The sequence below is a fragment of the Ambystoma mexicanum genome, chromosome 13 (genome assembly GCF_040938575.1).
Source record: "Ambystoma mexicanum isolate Mex_15411 chromosome 13, UKY_AmexF1_1, whole genome shotgun sequence".
Taxonomy (NCBI): Eukaryota; Metazoa; Chordata; class Amphibia; order Caudata; family Ambystomatidae; genus Ambystoma; species Ambystoma mexicanum.
This window is the reverse complement of record NC_090938.1, coordinates 189,776,367-189,797,518: the sequence shown is the minus strand read 5'-3', so window position 1 is coordinate 189,797,518 and position 21,152 is coordinate 189,776,367. Positions and strand designations below refer to the sequence as shown.

The 21,152-nt window shown below is 43.4% G+C and overlaps 1 protein-coding gene across 1 annotated transcript in view; it reads left to right on the top strand.

Moving 5' to 3' along the window:
• ARL8A (ARF like GTPase 8A) overlaps nucleotides 1–21,152 on the top strand; it is a 238,614-nt gene that overhangs the window by 163,612 nt on the left and 53,850 nt on the right. Inside the window, exon 4 of the mRNA XM_069633588.1 lies at nucleotides 15,104–15,197. Within this exon, the coding sequence (XP_069489689.1) occupies nucleotides 15,104–15,197 (94 nt within the window). The remainder of the gene's footprint in view (nucleotides 1–15,103; nucleotides 15,198–21,152) is intronic.

Sequence of the window (21,152 nt, the reverse complement as noted above, 5' to 3'; positions counted from 1 at the left end):
ATGTGTACAATGAGCTCAGGCCAAACTCTAAAGAAAGAACTTCAACAACATGAAACAAGTTTAATCTCTAGATATAAAGCACCTTTTCATTTTTTTTTTTTTTACGGTTAGTGGAAAAAAAGCTGGCCTACACATGTCAGTGAAGAAAAACAAGCGGGACAGATATGTGATGTCATCAGTGCTGTCATCAATGACATTTGTGATGTCATCTTTTATGTCCTGGGTTTTCGATTTAGCAGGGCACAGTGGTGGCGGCAGGTATGGTTGCTTAGATTACCATAACTGGCCAATTTCAAGGGTATTTTGGTTTTACTTGTAACCATAACGTCCTTTTTAACAATGTTTTTTTCACTGAATTTCATTCGTTTTTACCAGTGCCCCCTAATTTGCTACAACTTCCTAATATCATACTCACCCGAAGATAGCAGCATATTCACCCGATCTAGGAAGTTTCAACTAAAAACGGTGCCATTCCCTACCTCCTAGCAACATTTTGAAAACTTCTATGAACTTTCTTAATCTTTTTACACCGGTTTTTAGTTTGTCAACTTCGGCGAACATCTGCCGTCACCGCAGACTTTCCGAATAGTGTCATGTGACCACGGGTGCGTGTGGCGTGATGACGTGTTTTTGAACAAGTCAAAACTGCATTTTCAGCCGATCTACAAAGTTTCAAGCTGAAAGTTTAGCCTTGCACTGCTCTTAGACCTATTCTTACTGATTTTCCATCTGCAATCCAGGGGAGAGCACATGCTTAGAAAAGTATTCTGACAACTTGCTATTTAACTTCACAAATGGCATCACCCATGGCCATCCCTCCTTTCCAGGAGCCAGCAACAACACCACCAACTGCAAGGGCTAGACAACAGAAAAAGCGCAATGATGCAGAGAAGAATCAAGAGAACCAGGAATATGAGAAAAAGGAAATGCCTTCCTCCAGCACCCAGAGAGAATCATCAGAGTGGCAGTTCTCTACCACCATTGGGGGTGTACCAAAATCTCAGGCTACCAAGGTGAAATGCACTGAGTGCAACGTTGTACTGAGTCGCAGACAAGCTGGACAGTACTCCTATGGAACCACCCCGATGTGCCGCCACGCCAAATCTGACCACAGGGATTCTCTGAGAAAGGCTGGTCCTTTCTCATGAAGTAGTAGGCTGTCTTCTTCTACCTATCTTCCTAAACCGATAATACCACCACACAGGCTACTCATGTGGGGCAGAAGATCCCACCAGCTACCTTGCAAGCCATAAAAGAGGCTGTTGATCCATATCTTTTAAATATGGCACTACTCTGTATATACTGCAACACACCACTCTACATGGGTGAGCAGTTCCGAAGTGCTTTTGAGGCTGCAATCAAGGCGCATGAGAAACACTGCCCCTTAACTTTCATTTAAGGTACAACCAACATGTTCCCTTGTCCACCTGCCCCTCCATATATGTGCTTGTTCCCCCTCCCCACCTTACTAAAAAGAGAAAAAAGTATCAAAAACACCCAATAAAGGTTCCTTTTGGAGCCACCTTTCACAGTTAAAAAATAGAACTAACACAAATTAATCTTATAGATTCAATCTACTTTACATTGTTCAATAAATAAGCTAGACTCATTAAGACTCTCCAACATTTACACTAGCATTTTGCACTATGCTAATGATACAATTGTGTAGTAGAGAAAAAGAAAAAAATACAGAACCAATGTTCTGTCACAAATACTTTTCTCTAGCATACTACGAACATAATCAATGGACCTTCATAACTATCCACGGTCTCTGCAGTCCCCTTTCCAGACCAGGCATCATTAAAACACCCAGACGTGCACACCATCGCGCAAGACAGCCCTTCTACTCTTTTCACTTTTATGTTTGAAACCCTAAGAATAGAGATCCAGTCTTAGGCTGGGATTATGTTGGAACTAACAAAGGAAATTGGGAGACTTGACTCGTCGTAGTGAGATGTAGCAGTGCTATAAACTCCACACTAGATCCAGTTCTGAAAGACTTCCGGGTGGAGATAACTAAGCAAGGGTTGGACCTGACAGCTGTACAAATTTCGCTCTCCTCAAAAAAATCAGAAGAAGCCATAAGAAACACACTTTTGTAGGATCTTCTAACTCAATTGAAAACAGCAATCTGTGAAAAAGTGGAAATTGGAGACGGCGATAGGGTGATAGAAGTACATTCCCGCTTTGACGAAACACCTCTCTCAGAATCAGTCCTTTAAGAGTTTCAAAGAATGGCCAATGTAGTAGAGGGACTTCAGGAGGTAGATATCCATGAGACACAGGGCCTCATTACAACTCAGGCGGTAAGGGGTTTACGGCGCCGTAAACAGCGCCGACCCTTACCGCCTGAGTACGAGGTCCCTTAGCGCCATGGCGGACTTAACACCTGCTTTTAGCAGGTGTTAAAATCCATCTCGCTAAGGGACCATGGAGTTAATTACGCCACCGTAATTTACGGTGGCGTGATTAACGCCTTCCCCACTCCCATTATGCCCTATGGGGCAAAAATGGGAATGGGGAAGGGTAAATGGGGATTGGGGACTTACCGCCCCGCCAAGGTCGGAATGGGGCGGTAAGTCCGCCAACCACCATGGCGTAAACGTAGTTTACGCCATGGTGGTAAAGTCACGGCCCAGGCGGTAACTTATCGCCTGGGTCGTAATGAGGCCAACAGACAGCAGGAGAACCGTCTCAACAAAATCTGGGCCCATCCAAGCAAATCTGTGCTGAAAATGGTCACCGCATTTCCGAAGGAGGAATAACAATAAGAAGGAGACAAGCGAAAAGGAGAAGGATGAACAAAACCTTTATGCCATCTCAGGAAGAATACCAAAAAAAAAAAAAAACAGACACAAATAGCTTTTTGAAGTTAGTAACCAAATCCACATCAGTGGTCATAGAAGAGGACTTTCTAAACTCCACCACTATTACAAAGAAATGCCAAGAGGATAAAACAACAAAAGAGGCGCAGTTGGTGCAAAGGAAGAAGATCCCACAAGGCAAGTGGGAAACTTCTGAGGAATTGCAGAGGGACTGGGTAAAAGTTATCAATATAAGTGAGGGGCTTCAGATGGAGGGGGTAGGGCTGGAGGACAAGATTACAAATAAGCAGTCAAAAGGAAGTAGGACAACCAACTCCACTGGGATACAGAAAGATGCATGTTCTGGGGAGGCCCCTGAAGCTCGCTGGGTCACCAACAGTCAGCCAACAGCTTGGGCTCCGATCTTCCAGAAGAGTAAATGCCAACTAGGAAAAGAAGGGCCCAGTTCTACTGGCGTTACAGTACCATCATCTGGGCTGAAAATGAAAATTGCCCAAATTTTCTTTTATTCTGTATCCAAAAAGTCAGAATCATCATCAACTATGGAAGAGGTGAGACTGGGACAAGGCAAGCATCGGATGCTGGAAATGATGTGCAATGGAGCGTGGAAAGCTGCAGATGAAAATGAACCCGCTCCAGCTTTAACCCGGGAAGTCCTACCTCAGTTGCAGGAACAAGAAAATCAGAAGGAAGAATTGGAGTTAATCTTTTCAATGCCAAAGATTTGGCTCACCTTGACTGCAAATAAATACAAACTAAAGTCTCTCTGCAGAAATGAAATCCTTTAAATTCTTTAAAAAAACCTCAAGCCTTTACCTCCTGAACTCACAAGATGTTGAATCTGTTCGATTCCCAGATCTAAAGAACTCATTTATGACGGAAGTGGGACTAACAACAAGAGAAGGTCAAGAAGCAATCATGAAGTCAGCAAGAGAACAGGAGGGTTTGGGGCTGGCGGTCTCCAGCTATTATCCATTAGGACCATCCAAACCAAACGGCTATGCTCCAAAATAGCGATAGAGGGTAGGGGAAAGTTCAGGGATCAGTCAGTTCCCTGATATTTCGTCAAGAATGGCAAAGACTACTGAGGAGAACCAGCATGAAAGGACATTATCTATGTTGCCAGAAATATTGAATCAGGTCTTCCAGAAACTGGGGGTGGGCACACAGCACCTTTTAAACAAAGCAATTTATTCTTAGTATGCTGGAACACGCGGGGTCCAAAAATGTTCACCTCAAGAAAAATGAAAGAACACTTATTTGGCAAATATAATGTCTTAATGTTACAAGAGACGTGGCTGGAGAACTCAATCGAAATAGAAGGATTTACAGTCTTCTCACAACCAGCTTGCCAAAAAGCCAGGCCGTCAGGTGGGCTCCTTATGGCATTTAAAAATTCTTCAATTGGAAATGACATACTGTTGATCAAAAATAAAAAAGTTTGCAAGGTGCTTTGTAAACACCGGAAACACTCATTAGAGGTGGTCTTCATTAATGTATATTGGAACCCTGCCTGTTCCAGCCTGCAGGATTTTTTGGTAGAACTTGCATCATCACTGGAAAGGATCAAACTGCTTTGGGGGGCGCACAGATAATTTTGGGAGGAGACCTGAATTCACAATGCACTCCTTTATTGAAAGAAATGGCCAACCATAGTTCACGTACAGTGACTGACAAGGGTAAATCATGGGTGGAGTTTCTAATGGGATGGGGACTGAAGATGGCAAATGGAAGGCTGCCAGGAGATCTTCCAGCGAATCTAACGAGGCAGCAGGGATCATCTGAATCCATTTTTCGACTATATCTTTATGTCGGATTACCTTTTTACACAGCCTGCATCACTTAACATCAGGCAAGACGGGGGGAGAGATCACTCACGCTAAGAGCTCTCAATATCCAATATGATTTCCAGAACACAGGATAGACATTGTCAGGATATTGGCAATAGGAAAGGTAGAATACGCCTTATTAAGTATAAGGCGGAAGGGAGGGCTCTTAATAGTCACCTTTTGGACATTACTGAAAGGGTCCAATGGGATAATTGTAAGCCTGAGGTCTTCACCAGGTTTGTCTGGACCACCTGCCCACTGAGTGTTGGAGGTGGCGGGAAATCACAGGTCCATCATCATACATTTGATGAAGAAACATCACAGAGGAAAAAACATTTAAATTGGATCCTTAGACAGCTTAAAAGATTGGGCCAGGTAGAGTACATTTATAAAAGAAATTCAAGACGCCTCCAGCAGGAATATATGCATTGGTCAAAGAGTAGAAAGATGTTGCGTCTTCAACAGGATAGGGAACTCATGTTAAAGCTAATTGGGAACCAGGACCCGAGAAATTTCTGGTCAGTTATACACCAACTGGAGGGCAACTCAAGTAGCACATTGTGCAACTTAGTACCGGAGAAAGGTTGGTTTGAATATTTGTCTGAGGTCTTTAAAGCTGCCACTGATTCGCCTCTCCTACCAGTGAACCAACAACGTGGTGTCTTTCCTTTAATGAACAAATCATAATGCATATGATCATGAATAACTCAACATCAAAGGCCGCGGGTCCTAATGGACTCATTTGCCAGGTCTTGAGGACTAACTCTCACCTCGGGGCGAAACTATTGAACTGGTTGTTTAAAAACATTCTCGCAAAGCAGAGGTTGACTCGCTCGTGGAAATCAACTATTATAATACCTTTGTTCAAGGGGGTGACCGGACGGTACCAATGAACTACCGTCCAATCGCCCTCCTGGACATTGACACTAAGATGTTTATGAAAATCCTGTTGGGGGAATTGGAAGATTGGGTGAAAGAGACCAAGATATTATCAAAGTACCAAAGGGGATTGAGGAAAGGGCTGTTGACTGCTCTTAATGGAGTAGCACTAAATATTCGATGTGAAGAGACAGGCAAGAAGGGTGAACTTGAACTCTTTGGGGCTTGGGTGGACTTCTCGAGGGCTTTTGACCAGGTAGATAGAAACCGTCTGTGGTTGAAGTTAACATCCTAGGGAATTCCAGAAGGCCTATTGGCCATGCTGGTTGAGCTTCACAGAGAAACCACAATCAGAGTTCGACTAGACCAAGAAGGGTATCTCTCTGACCAGAGTGGAAAGAGGGGTTCAGCAAGGTTGTTTGGGGCCCCCCCTCTTTTTCAGCCTCTACCTGGCCGATGCAGGGGAATTCCTTATGTCGTCGGCATTGGCAAGCTCAAAGATTAATGGATCTAGAGTTCATTGCTTGCCTATGCCGACGGTTTGGTACTGTTGGACAATACCGCAGTGGGGCTTCAGCGCCTTTTGAACAGCCTTGACTATTATGCTAAAGAGAATGGTCTTACATTGAACCCCAAAAAGTCAAGAACCCTAGTGTTTAGACACAGAAACAAAAGGGTCATCTATCCACACTGGGAGATGGAGGCCAGCAAATTCCAAGAGTTTAAGATTTGATATATTTAGGATATAAAAATTATGCCTCTCCAGCAATTTGTAAAGTGGAGCAGGATATGTATAATAAGACCAGCCAGATCATCCCTCAGATAAAAAAAAGTTCTAACGAAATACTGTGGCTTTTCGCTCATCCCTTTGATTAAATATTATAAAGCGAAGGTAGTCCCGGTAGTCCTATATGGGCTGGAGGTGAATCCTCTTCTTTGGAGTGGAGATTGGCACAGATGGGAAGGGCTGATTTGGAAGAGTGTTCTAGGACTCCCGCACAGCATCCAGCTTGCAAGTCTTAGAGTCGAATTGGGCCTCCGATCACTTAAAGCTCATGCTGGCTGGAAATTGGTTTCTCTCTATCGGCTCATAATGACATCTAATGAGGGGTCCCTGTTTGCAGATATAAAATCTCACTTGGAAAAAAGCAGTTCTAAGATGCTCTCAAACCTGGAAGCCTGGGCAATAGAAGGGCTAAACACAGCAGATTTAGATTGCGAAACTCTGTTTGAGAATCCTATCAAGGTAAAAAAGACCTGGTTTGAAATGGACTGGACAACAAATATAGAAAAACTGCACAGTCTGGCATGTGAAAACCTTTTCCTGAAAGTTGATAAAAACCAAGGGTGTATTGCTAATTATTTGGTGAAATCTCTGGACAGTAAAATTGAGAAAAACTTTCTTAGAATGAGACTAAATGTTGTCCATACCGGAGAAATTCTGTCTCAAAGGGGATGGGTGACTCCTCTCTTATTCTATGTAATATGTGCAAAAACCCAGAGAAACAATCCTTGAAACATTTGTTAATGGAATGCGAGGGTACCTGGCCAGCAAGATCAGTACTGTTCGAAGGATTTGATGTGGGCACTGTGAAATATGTCCCGGACATGTTTTGGGACAGTATGATATCGGGGTACTATCAGAACTTAACAATAGCAAGGGTTCAGGTGCTGGAAACAAGTAATATTGTGTTCTAGAAATCCTTTTGTAAATACACATTTGTGATTGGCACTATTGGAGTGATCACCATGGTTGAGATTTGACCTTGCAGAATCTGGAAAATGATAGTCTGTGTTTTTATTTATTGTCCTCTTACTGTTGCGATTTCTTCCTTTTATGAATTCTATCATCTTTATCTCCTCCACCTTATCCTTCTTCATATTTACCCCTGTTTTAACTACTTTGCCTAAGGAGCTATCCTTCAATGTATGTTGATGATTCAGAGTTTTTTAATGGGTTAATGGACTGCTTTTATTTGAATTGATTGTGGATTTTATTACTTGTTTTATGAGCTTATTGTGCTGACGAGATATTGTAAAAGGTTTTTTTCTTAACCAAATACAATGAAATACATTTTTTTTAAAAACGTTTGTAATACTCCCTCATTGCCAGCTTTCAAACAGTCACATACCCATCCAGCAATCACTTCCAAAAACTCTACTTGTAACCCTATCAACATATTAAACTTCCACACACTGACTGTCACTTGCAATGTTCTACATATATTTTCTACCTGCATTTCCTTTACTTATACAAAAGAAATTGTACACAGTACTACTATAAATGCACATATGTATTGTTCAGTAGAGAAGTGTATTAATGAAAGGTGGAATAGGGATGGGCAGATGCTGATGGGAGCCTGGGAAGGAGCAGCAAATAAGTGCAAATGTGGGAGGCCACTACCGAAGTGCTGCAGCGGAGGAGTCACAACGGTGGGGTTCACAGCCACCAGGCAGTTAGCCTGCAAGGGCAGGGCTGAAAGGGGTGAGGTACTGGTGTCAACTATGTATAGTGCCCCAAACTTGGGAACTTAATGAGGCACCAGGCCACCACTCTCAGTGGCAGTGGGATCAGTTAGCAGAAAAACGAGAGAGGGAAAGAGGAAAACAAAAGCAGAGTTTTAAAAAGTCTCCAGAGCATAACAAAGTCTGGCTCAAATTTTATAATGGCCAGGGTCACCGTTTCATAGAAAAAAACAGCTAAACAGAGAGATCTGCTTCCCCCTCTCTGTTTGTAAAAGCATTTCACGAGGAGACAAATGGAGTTGGAGAAGCACAAGGCTCTAGCAGGGGAGTATTTAGGGAGAGAAAGTTGGACATGGCATGGCCCCAGGCCCCAGAAAGCTGTGCGGATGATGAGGAGGAACTTCAGTGTTATTCTGACAGCCAACAGAAGCCTCTATAGACGTTTTAGGGCTGCCACGATATGATCCCTAGCCTTCAGGCCAAGCATAACTCTTGCAGCCCTATTCTGGATTAGCTAAAGGGGCAGTTTGAAACGAAGAGGGAGGTTGACGAAGAGGCTATTGCAGTAGTGTAGCCTACAGAAGACCAGGGCTGGCGAAACATTCAGCTTCTTAGGGAATGTAAGGAAACGTAAACCTCCATGTAAACAAGTGGAGCTCAAAATGGCCCTTCTTCAAAAGCTCCAACATGTGAAGAGCCAAGGAAGGAGAGGAGTTAAACATAACCCCAAAGTTATTGGCCTCATAGGATGGCGAGGATTGAGAGCCCAAGGACAGCACTAGAAATCTGGAAGCAAACAGGGCATAGGTGTCCCAATAAGAAGAATCTCCATCTTACTGGCATTCACACAAAGACCATTAGCCGCACACCAAGCCTTGATGGTGGTCAGACAATTTGGGTTCAGAGAGGCAGATTAGAAAGTACTAGAGGGAAGATTCAAGCAAACCTGTGTATTATCACCATAACACAGGGAATTAGGAGAGAAGTAGCAGATGAGGTGAGCCAGAGGGGCGAGATATATATTAAAGAGACACAGCGATAGGATAGAACCCTGGAAGACATTGCAAGTAGAAAGTTATGTGGTGGAGGACAAACGGTCCAGTTGCAGCTAGAAAGGGCAGTTAGTCAGGAAAGTGGTCTGTGATGCCAAACGTTTCATGGAGGCATTCAATAAACATGGAATGGTTCACTGTGTCAAAGGCAGACAGAGATGAAGAAGCACTGTCCTCAATTGTACTACAATCAAGTATGTCATATACATTTCAATTATATCATTACACCATTTTACAAATACTCCTCTATACTACCTATAATAACTATGCACATATTACTATAGTGTATGTGGCCAGTGGCCAGATTCTTGGGGGAAAGGCTTACAACAATGCCCCCAAGAATGTGGCCACAGGCCACAACCACAGGAATAGACTTAAACCATATAACAAGTAAGTACAATACACCTTCAAATAACAACACTCACCCAGACCCCTCCCCCCACCCCCAATCCCAATAACGTCCATGGACACAAAAATATATAACACACTGCATCAACTACATAGCTTTTTTTACATTAAAAAAGAGCACTATATTAACCTTTTTCCACTCCCCCACCCTTACCTAGTCCTTTGTTCACAAACTAACCCCAAATATATTTTCCACACTTCTTTTCCTTACGGTGCTGGCCGCAGACAAAGGGTGTGACACACCCATCCAAGATAGCCACCGTTTTAAAAATTAGCACAGACCTCACATTTTCAAACATCTAATCAGTGTGCGCCTCTGTGCAAAGTTTGGTAACCATTTGTCGAATGGTGCCAAAGTTATCAGCTGCCAAAAAGTATTCTTTCTAAAAGTAATGCACAGGAGGATAACGAAGAACATGAAGAATAGGTAGAGGAAGTGCCTACATCCAGCGCCCAGAGACAATCATGGGTGTGGCGGTTCTTTAAGACCATACGGGTGGGTCCCAAAGGCCATGTTGAATGCATTGAAAGTGGGGTCATACTCCGTTGCAGACAATACAGGCAGTATGCCTTCAGGACCACCGCCAGCAACCGCCATCACCCAGGTGCTTTGAGAAAAGTTTCTTCTTTCTCAGTGAAAATCAGGTTAACTTCCTCATGTTCCTCAACCGCTCCTGCCACCACACAGCATACTCCAGTGGGGCATAGGATTCTGCAAGCTGCCTTGCAGGCTATACAGGAGCCTGCCGATCGTTACCTTTTGAGGGACATAGTTCTCTGCATGTATTGCAACACACCACTCTGCAGGGCGGAGCAGTTTAAAAGTACTTTCGAGGGTTTGATCAAGGAGCACAAGAAACACTGCCTCCTATCTTACATTTAATGCCCACCCAACATCTTCCCCTGTCCTCCTGCCCCTCCATATCTATTGTTGATGCACCATCATTGCCTTCTCTCCCTCACCTAAACTTCTTCCCCCCAAAAAATATAAAAGCAAGAAACACAAAAAAAGGTTCCTTTAGGAGTCACATTTTACAGTTAAAAAATAACACCCAGGACTTTTTGCAGCCAATATGGTCCGCAGACCATATGATAATCCGTGGACACCTTGAAAATGTAAACAGTGAAGTGGGGGAATTAAAATCACTTTAATAGTTTTTCATTCAAAAATGGTGGCTCTTAAAAGAACCCTTTTTGTATTTATTTGGGGAGTTTCCTATACTGAACTAACACATTTTCTATTGAACTAATTTATTTTTCCCAACTTTCACAAAAACTGCTTATAATTTTTTTTGCTTTTGTTTTTTATTTACTGCAACTACTAACAAAATACTTCACGACATATTTCACGAGTTCACAAAAATTGTTTCACTGCATTTTGGATATGGCAAATCGGATTTCTGACATCAGTCAAATACTCCTCGAACGTTATTTACATCGTCCAACTTGATATTTTCGTTGTGAAAAGATGCCATTCCCAAAGCATATAAACAAGCACAGCTATCTCCATTCAGAAGCTGTCTACCTTCTTCCATCTGTGCACAAAACAAATTTGGACGTCTCCATATTTGTCTTCGATATATTTCAGAAAAAATAATCTTCGCAACTAGAAACAGTTCCATTAGGCTGCTCAACAAATCCTTCAGTGCAACCTGCAAAGATAGCCCAAACTGTTGCCTCCACAATGCACAACTATAATATCTGGATGTTTAAAGTGAGCCATCCTCTCACAGAATGGTACTAACGTTACCCAGTTTAACCCACAATATGCATACCATGAAACTTCCACTTCGTCCAATGCAATAGTAGCAGAGATGCCACGAGATTCACTATAAACCTTCAATTAATGAATCTAGGAATCTCCTACCATGCACAGACTCTGCTTCTTCACACCCATAGCCATCTTCACTACACACAACAAAGAAAACCCTTCCTACCCTGTACTCATGTGCACTTCAACTCCTCCTCCAAACCCGCAAAACCGGATTAGCTAATCCCCCTTAAATGACCCGCATCGCACATGCGGGTCCGCCGACTACTGCAGTATCCGCGGACTCAGTGGCACCTGCAGCACTTTTATTCACGTATAAAAACAGTTCCCTATCAACTTTATTCCCCTCCCCAACCCTTTGTAGACCTACCTAACCCCAAATATAATTTCCTAACTTTTCTCTGTCTGCGGATAGTAGAAGTGACATGTTCTCAGCGCACACCTGCACACCTTTGTCCAACTATAAAACAGCTCCCAATCTACTTTTTTCCATTGCCCTGCCCTTTGCATGCCCTCTATTGGACACAAAATAACCAGAAATGTGTTTTCCACACTTTTTCCTTGCCCCGCTATCCTGCCGGCGGCTGTTTGCGGATTCAATATGGGGACGTTTCAAAAAATATGATGCACCTCACATTTTTGAACATCCAATCAGTTGTCGGTTTTAATATCCGCAGTCATCACACTGTTCTCAGATTGGTCTGCGAACTCCGATTCAGGAAATTAGTCTGCGGATATTGCACATTTATTTGCTACATTTTGGAAATTTTTCAAAAAAACTACTGCACAGATTTATACCAAATTTATAAAAACATGCTTTCGGGACCCACCCACTGATCGTGGCGCTAATTTCATAAACATCTGTCCATCAGTCTGGGCTGTAGGCGCAAGCAAAACATGGTTTACATTGTTTCTATGAGGATTTCCACAAATTCTTGAGACACCCTTTAACTTTGCTCCCCTTGACAACGCACCAAACATCGCAGAATCATTCCACGGGGGGTATATACCTATTTTGCAAGGTTTTGTCCAGGGAGGGCTATGTAATACACCACCCAAAAAGTTATCTTTCTATGAGTTGAGCTACTTAACCATAACGACAGGGCCGCTACCGGCCCAGTATATCATAAAGTTATTCTAGTTTTCCTCGCACATGCAAGCTGGATTTGCAATTTACCATGTATTTGCAGTTCCTTACCCAGAGGTAGAAGCTCTTTTCATGTGTGCCTCATGGCAGCTTGACCTTTTGATTGCCATATTTTCAAGGTCTGACAGTAGTACAGTTTAAAAAATAACAATGCTGATGGCGTTATGAGATATTTAAAACACACAGCATGCAGGACTGTGGACTGTCTCCCATCCGTGCAGTAACCTGTACCGACCCTTCCAGGTGGTCTTGTAACTTGTGCTAATTTATTAGGCAACATGGCCTGAAGGGGCCGGCCCCTTCCTCACTTTAAAACTGAGCTGAGTTGGTCCCAGTTACTGCATGGATGGGAGTCCCGGATGCATATCGTATCACTGGCCATGGCCAATATTATTTTTCAACCCCAACGTCAATGTACCTGTAAAAATAAGTATGTATTTAAGTTCACTTTTTTTCCATAACCGTGGCTATGAACTACCAATATCCTTGGTTGTGCCCTTGGTTATTATTTTGTAGTCATTTTATGGGTGGTTATCCGGAAAAACAGTGTAAAGAAATCCTTCCCTGCCCTCCCAGACCCTCATCAAGTGCCCTCCACATCTGTACCTGATCCCCCCACTCCCCTAATTCCCCCTCAATACTCGCTGTTTCTGTGACATAGTTTGATATGTCGGCTATTCGTGGCTTTTCTGTCTGATAGCTGAGGTTACAGAAAAGCTTTGTGTTGCAAACTCAGCCCTTACACCGCCTTCTCCCAAATTTAACTTGCTGTCCTATTGCATCCCTGCCCCCTCTACCCTAAAGACATTTCCCTGATCTTTCACCTAAAATGTTTTTTTCCTGAATTTCATTTTCGCCTAACCGAGGTATAAGCTGCGTCTATCTCTCGGTTTGAGAAACAAAAAGATGGCGACTGTTTCATTTATAAACAGCTGATTTCTTGGTAATTTACCTGTTACATAGCTATCTATTTTGGAGAAGAGGTCACCCCCTTCTCCATAAAATATTTAAAAAATGAATAACTGCTGGACGGAATAAACACAAACCACAAAAAGACCTCCTTTCAATGCTTTGTGCCCGAGTTGTTTCCCACCTGCTCCAAAACGATCAAGCGGTTTGGGCTGTGCGTTCTGGCAAGAATTGACCTGTTTTGTCTATGTGAAAATGAATGGAGAGTTTTATTTTTTTCTTAATAACCTTTTTATTTTTTAACAAATCTTTCCCAAAATGTGCACTTGGCGGGGGGCAGATAAGTACCTAATTATCTTCAGAATTTCGACCAAATCTGTTGCACGAGTCAGAAGTTAGTAGCAATTAATTTTTTCGGGTTTGCTATGGGAGTCCGACTCACCTTAACAATAGGGCAGCGACTGAGCATTCCAGTGATGCTTCACTATAGAAATGAGGGATGTCAGTTTGTATGTCACTGGTCAGATAGACAAAAAAAAGTGAAAACCTTAATGGGCTATACTCTACAAGCCCTTCCATAGCAACCAAACTCAGAGATCTGTGAGCTAAACACTACATCAGTTCCCTTGGCTTTGTTTCAAGGTAAGTGGGACAACTTTAAGACTTACCATTGAAGACGTCATGCTGGAGGCTGCAGGAAGCAATACATATAATACAAAAATAGCTAAGAGATTGAAAAAATAATGTCCATCCAAACAGTATCCTGAAAATAGTAAGATTGTAGTAACTCGGGAGGACTAAAATGTACATTGTGCATATAGGGCAATTCGGTAAAACTATTGAATACGAGTGATAACGCTGAAAAAGAACACCAGGCTCATACTGACAAGTAATAATAAAATGTCAGGTTGCAAGCGGCTAAACAGCCATTAAACCTCACTCACCAACTAAATCCTGCACATACTTTTATTTATTTTTATTCATAGTGTCATAGCCATACATAGAATACAAAGCAAAAAGCAATTAATGACTTTTAACACTTATACCAATAAATACACATACAATTCCCAACCAATTGCAAGAGAGATAGAGACGAAAAAGAAAAGAAAAAAAAAGGAATTTTTCAGCGTGCACATACACACAGCACACCATTTATTACTGACCAAAAGTATATTATCACTAGTCAATGTTCAGTACTAAGTGAACATTTTGCACCCCAATTAAAAAAAAAAATAACTATGGGAAATGGAGGGAAATTAGAATAGAGGAGCATGAAAATTATAATTCGATCTGGGAAAGCTTTCCAGGCATTCACACACAGATATTTGAATTTCTGGCCCGTGCCGGTAATTCCAGGGATCCTATACATTGTGGGCTACTTGTGTCTCTCTCATCCCAGGACAACATCATGTTTGGATTCAGGCACCGTGATCGGTATTTCTAGAAAAGATTGAATCGCCTGTAAATGTGGGCGCTTCAAAATATTGTGAAGAAAATCTATGAGGAAACCTTGTCTGACATAAGTGACACTTAGCAGCATTGCGGGCTAAGGGAGATAATGTTTGGTGGGCTTTGGTATAAAGTTGCAGATGAATGAGATTTAAAAAGTAATTAGAAGGTTGATAGTGGTAAACATATGAAGAGGTTTATTGCGAGAGCTGATAATGAGGTCCTACTTGGTATGATCTTGCACACCTGTTAAAGCTCTGGGGAACTGTTGATGTTACAAAACTATAGAGCATAGTGGATTGAGGAGAGTGGGACAACTTGATCCTGGAACAAAACCAAATAGTTTACATTTTCCTTGCTATTTGCAGGTACATGGTGGATGCCGCAGACCAGGAGAAGACTGAAGCGTCCAAGAATGAGCTCCATAACCTGCTGGACAAGCCCCAGCTGCAAGGCATTCCCGTAAGTACTGCTCTTTTTGTAAAATGTGCGAGTGCTTTCTTACCTTTATCCATTTATCTTCAATTCCTTTTCCTTTGCGTTTCCTGCATGCCAGTCCCGCTCTGAGAGGACTGTCAATGGCTGGTTGTCGTCCTCAAATATTTTCACGCTCGGAGTCCAGTTACTAAAAGTCCCATGTTCCATTCACTAACAATTACAGTCATATTGGAGAGCTGAGACAGTAGGGAGACGGAGGAGTGCTTTAATTTATGGACCTAACTCTAGTCTCCCTCTTCGGCAAACCAGGAAGGAGGGCTTGATGCCAGCAGTGCACGTAGTTGTCCTTGTTCCGTATGAATAAATGAAGATTTCACGCCCGGCACTATTAACAAAACACTTTTTATTTTATTTATTTATTTATTTATTTTACATGTATAAAGTGCACTAAAACCATAGGCATCAAGGCGCTGTTGCGTACATGTTACTCTTATTACTTAAGATTACAGTGTATCACATTAGACAAGTGGTACAACAGGGGGTTGCAGGTCAAATCAGGTAAATTACACTAAAGTAAGGCCATTGGTACAGCACGGGCTGCCATGCCAGGTAAGTTACAGTAAAGGTAGGCGATTGATGTAGCACAGGGCTGGCATGTCACATCAGGTAAGTGACCGTTGTTGTATTTGAATGCCTCTGTCATATCGCCATCTTCCTAGATGATGTCCTTGCCTTTCATTTTATTAGACGGGTTAAGCAAGGGTTTTAACTATTTCTGCCTTTGGGTGGTCTGTCACCTGTCATTATCTATCTGGAGATGTGACATCTTGAAATTGACAAAATAATCTTGACCTCTGCCCAGCCACCCCACTGTGCTCTGGTCTCTCCACTCAGGTCATGACACATCAGGGGCCAGTGGCTAGGGTAATCGTACATTCTTGCTGCTCTCTGAGCTTTGCAATAGCTTCGCCTTAACTTCGTGAATTTGCTACATCCAACACCTGTTACTACCACCCTGATATCCCCCCTTATTGTTCCATTCCTTCAGTGTTATTAACTCAATTTCATGTATTAGGTTCACTGTAAAGGGTTGCCTGTTTCCTTGAGGTCCATATGCTCTGTTGCTAATGAAAATGAACACTTTCAGGGATTTGCACTGATCCCTTGAGAAAAGCTCCCCTTACCTCAAGAACAGATGCCAGTCCCATCAACACTTTTTGTTTCTTGTCACATAGAAAGTTGATGGTCTCTCTTTGAAACCAGGTGTGGCCTTTTGCTTCAAAATGAGATTATAGTGTTTAGTAGGATCAAAAGCCTTTACTGAAATCTGAGACTCTACCTGATCAAGCCCCTGGGTCAAATCCTTTACATTAATTTGGTTTAAATGTGGCATGGTGCAAGCCATCAATTTGTCCGGATCAACACCTAACCCGTCACTTGTGGAGACCCACAGGGATCCATCCTACCCCCGATGATCCTCAACCTCTTTATGGAGCTGTCGGTAACCCTCTTCACTAGCCATATCACTCACATTCACAAATATGGGGATCAAACCTACTTCAAAACAGCATCCTTCTAAGACATCCACATCGATGGCGAGAGTCATACCCCAAACCGAACCACAGCAAGACATAATTCCTGCTCCTCACCGACGTCGGACATCCCACATATGGTGTGTCTCCACTGAACCTCAAGTTCTTGAATCCGCAGGCTAAAGCCATGCTCAAATACTGTGAAATTCTATAAAGACAATACTGTCTCCTTGGAATAAACTAACCCTCTTATTGAAAATCAATCTCTTCCTTGAAGACATCTTCTTTGAATCCAGCAACCAGCACTTCTCACCTGGACAGAGGAAGCAGCTTGCTTTCTGGCATAACCACCATCACTCTAGCACCTTTGCAAAGCATTCTACACTCCACTACCCACCTCATCAAAGGTCTCTGCAAATACAACCACATAACTTCCACTCTCATTGATCTTTACTGGCTATCCGTACAAGTCCAGATCACCATCAAAGGCAGCTGCATAATATTTGAAGAAGTCATCATGCACACTTCTGCTTAGCTGGCAGACAATGGTACAGCATATAGCAGTCATTGCTCACCAGTTGTCAGGGCCTGGCCACACTAGGCCATCAGAAAATAAATAAATAAAGACCCTGGGAACACGCATTCTCTGCCTATACCCCCATAGTGCAGAACGTCATACTCTTGGACATTAGACCTGCCCCCATCATTCTGCAATTCATAAAAGTAAACAAGGCCCTCCTCTTCAAGGGGCATATTCATCGCACTCCATAAGTCAAACCGCCCGCCACCCCTCAGAATCCCCAAGGCCATTGTCCCCTCCTGATAACTGACCTCTGCATCCACTGCTCAGTTCCCCTTTCCGCACTAATACATGTTCACTGTTATTTGTAAATTGTAACTTCTCATTGCTTCCCTAAAATGTTACACTGTTATCAATATTATTTCCTATAATATTTCCCCCGATGACTATCGAATGTTTGCCTGTAACACCTTCTGATGTACAACACTGCGTTGATGCCAAAGCTAGGTTGTGGGTCAATAAATACTCAACATAAAATAAATAGATAATATAATTAGATCAGTGGTTGATTCCACAATCTTCAAGATTTCCCAGCTAGACATTTATACAGTTCCCTTAATGTTCCCATCTGCAAGGTCAATCCCAGACCCTGGCCTTCTTAGTGAAGTCAGACTAGACTAGACCCATTCCACCATGCCATGCCTACTCCTGTATAATGGTTCTTTTAGAACCTGTCCCATCTAACTGGTCGAGTCTCTAATCCTTACTACCGTAATGTTGCTAAGCAGGCGGCCCCTTAACACGTCACTGCAAGTTTCCCGCTAACGGAGCAGTGAAGATAGTTGCTTTTGATTCCACAGACATAGTGCTTCAGTTTTGACCTGCCTACCCGCTTTATGAATGCTATTTCTAAAGTGCAATCCTAGATGGAAAGCTATGGACCACTATAAATAGAGGGGGGTGCACCCATGGATTAAAGGAAGGGTGCTTACATGGAAGACATCCCGGGCTTCAAAAGGTTCTGAATACACAAATGACAGAATCTCACTGTCTCCAGAGCCCTGCTTCTCTCTAGACTAGACTACTGCAACAGCCTCTTTCTAAATCTTCCTGCCTCTACTCTTCGCCCTCTGCAACTAATCCAGAACAGGACTGCAAGACTTGTCTGGGGCTCATGCCCATGGATCAAATCTCTCCAGCCCTGACATTTCGGCACTGGCTCCCGTTGGCAGCAAGGATCAAGTTCAAGCCCCTCTGCATTGTCCACAATGCTTTCTGGGGCCGGGGACCACACTACATCCAACTCTCTCTTCCTAAGCACTTTCCTTCTTGGCCCTCCGCTCATCCACCTCCAACTCTAAGAGGGTCAAACACTTCTCCAGGCAGAGAGTGGGGGGTAGATCTCTCTCTCCGGCTGGTGCCTCCCACTAGAACAGCCTCCCTGCCTCTCAGACTTGAACAGGGCCACCAAAGGTTCCGGAAGCAACTCAAGACCTTCCTTTTCGCTTCTACTTTCTCTCTCTCTCCCACCTCCGGATGTACTGCACTAACTGGTTATCTGGCCACCCTCTGAACCTTAATGGGCATAAGGCTCCTTCACGACCAGCAGCCCCATGCACTGCCTCTGGGCCTACCGCACACTTAGGGACTGTATCTGCAACCCTACAGTCCCCTGCCTACTTTCACTTACCTAGAGCCGGTCACCGCGGCTGCACTTATTTGAGCTTTTGCCTATTGCACTCTACCCCCTCCCTCCCGCTGGCACTTCTCCTCTCCCTTCCCTCTGCACTTGCACAATCTGAATGGCCTAGTAGGATCGTTTGTTTTGTCCTCCCTTTGTCTTCCCTTCCTTTTCTTGTTGTGCCTAGAAAAACTTGTGTGCAGGCACGTTATAAATTTCGTATCACATCATATGTGTGCTATGACAGACAAGACTGCTTAATGTTACATTCAATCCCTCCTGAATCAGGTGCCTGAATATATGCTCAATGTCCACCCAACCTCTTTAGCATGATCCTCCAGGTCGCGCGTTACAAATGTTTCAATTAGTTTAGGATATTTACAGCACCAACATGGTCTCTTCAGGTTAGATGGCAGATGAAGCACTACAGCAAAGGGGAGGGGAATTGCTGGGTATAGAGCCAGCACTTGATAGCTTTGCGGAAGACAAGATGATGGACAATATTTGTGAAGGAATGAGGGTGGAAGTTGCCTAAACGAGTCGGGAGTTTTGAGAAGACTTGGCCATCAGCTCGCAATGGTGTTCAATGGAAAGTAGAAGGTGAAGGTTTTACATGCAGTGGTTAAGCTGTGGTTTAGTGCTTACATCTTCGGATCCAGCAAGAGGGCTTTGTTGATAGAAGTCTCATTCAGTGATGCAGAGGCACTTTATTGGGATTCTGTTGCCATGGGGCCCGAATGTAGGGGGACATAGATCTCTCTATTGATAAACTTGTCTTGTAGCTTTTACTTGTGGCTAGTGCGTTGCCCTTCCAGTTCCCCAATACTGCAGCTGATGGACCAAATTGTGTTAACTAACCAGTACCATGTCCTATAGCTTAACACAAAACATGGGGGACCTAGTACAATGCGGTTAGGGGCTGCGGGTGAAGTCAACACCCAAAAACATGCACAGACAATGGGCTATCCTAGATGCTATAGCATAATAGATCCTCTTCTGCACTGCTGGGGCTGCAGAGTTGTCTGGTACTCTCCTAACTCAGCCCCCATTGAAGTGCATTAGAAGAGTGTCACCCTGATCTATAGCATGGTGTCGTTGGTGTGTATGATGGAGGTCGCACAATTATGAGGATACTCGACAAATCCTTGGGCATAGTGAATTACCCTGACTAATTTGGAGAGGCCATCACTCTTTGCCAGGTAGGCCAGCAGTCTGCCCTGTTCTCTCCCCCAGGAGTTCTTTGCTGACAGGTCGCCTGTGATGTGATTTTCAACCTCACCAGCTTCTTCTTCCTTTATTAAAAATCTTTCATCAAAAAGAATCCTGTGCTGAAGGCAAACAACTCTTTATGTGGTTGTTGCCTTAAACAGGCTGCCCTTTCTCCCCTGCCCAGTGGTTTAATCTCAAGCAGGCCCGAGTAAGTGCAAGCTACTCCCATTTTGGCAAAGGATTGGCACACACATTGCGTGCTATCATTTTACTAACAGGCTTTCATTAGAGGAAGTGACAACACACACACCCTTTACTTCCTCTGTGACACCACAGGAAGTGATATCATATCATCTTTGACTGCAGCGATAGGCTACCGAATGATACCCCTATCTGCCCCCAAATGATGGTGAAGACACCTTTAAATACCTTCCTGCGCACCCCAATCTGCAGATTAAAATCAGCTCTCTGCATTCAAAGTGGACTCAGAAGTGGGCCTTTTATTTTCCTGATAACCAACGTGTATTACCATGGCGAGAGGCGACTTGCTTTCGATCGACCCCTGGCATCTTTCCGCTATCAATTGAAACTTTATGGTTGTATTACTGGTTGCATAAAGCAATCAATCAGTGGGGAGCGAATCAAGATTACCAGTGGCACTGTCAACACCCTCTTTTGGGGGGATGTTTCATTTCTAACCCCATCGCATTATTCACTCTTGCTTTCATGACCGATTGCAGCACATTCACTCCATAAATGGGCCACACACCCCCGCCTGCTTTTGCACTTCTGTCAAAAGCCCCCAGTGTGCAGACACCCACACAGCCCTGACAGTGCACGGCAGCGTTGATGTGAAATCTCTTTCCCGTTCCCGCATCCCACACACACACAGCCCTGCAAAGGTACCGCTGCACTGATCTGCACTCATCCTTTCTTTGGAGGACCCAGGTTGGTTTGCCTTCACAAGGCAAGCACCACTAGAAAAGCATTTTTATCATGCCTATTATGGATAACTAGAAACGAGAGGCCCTGATCAT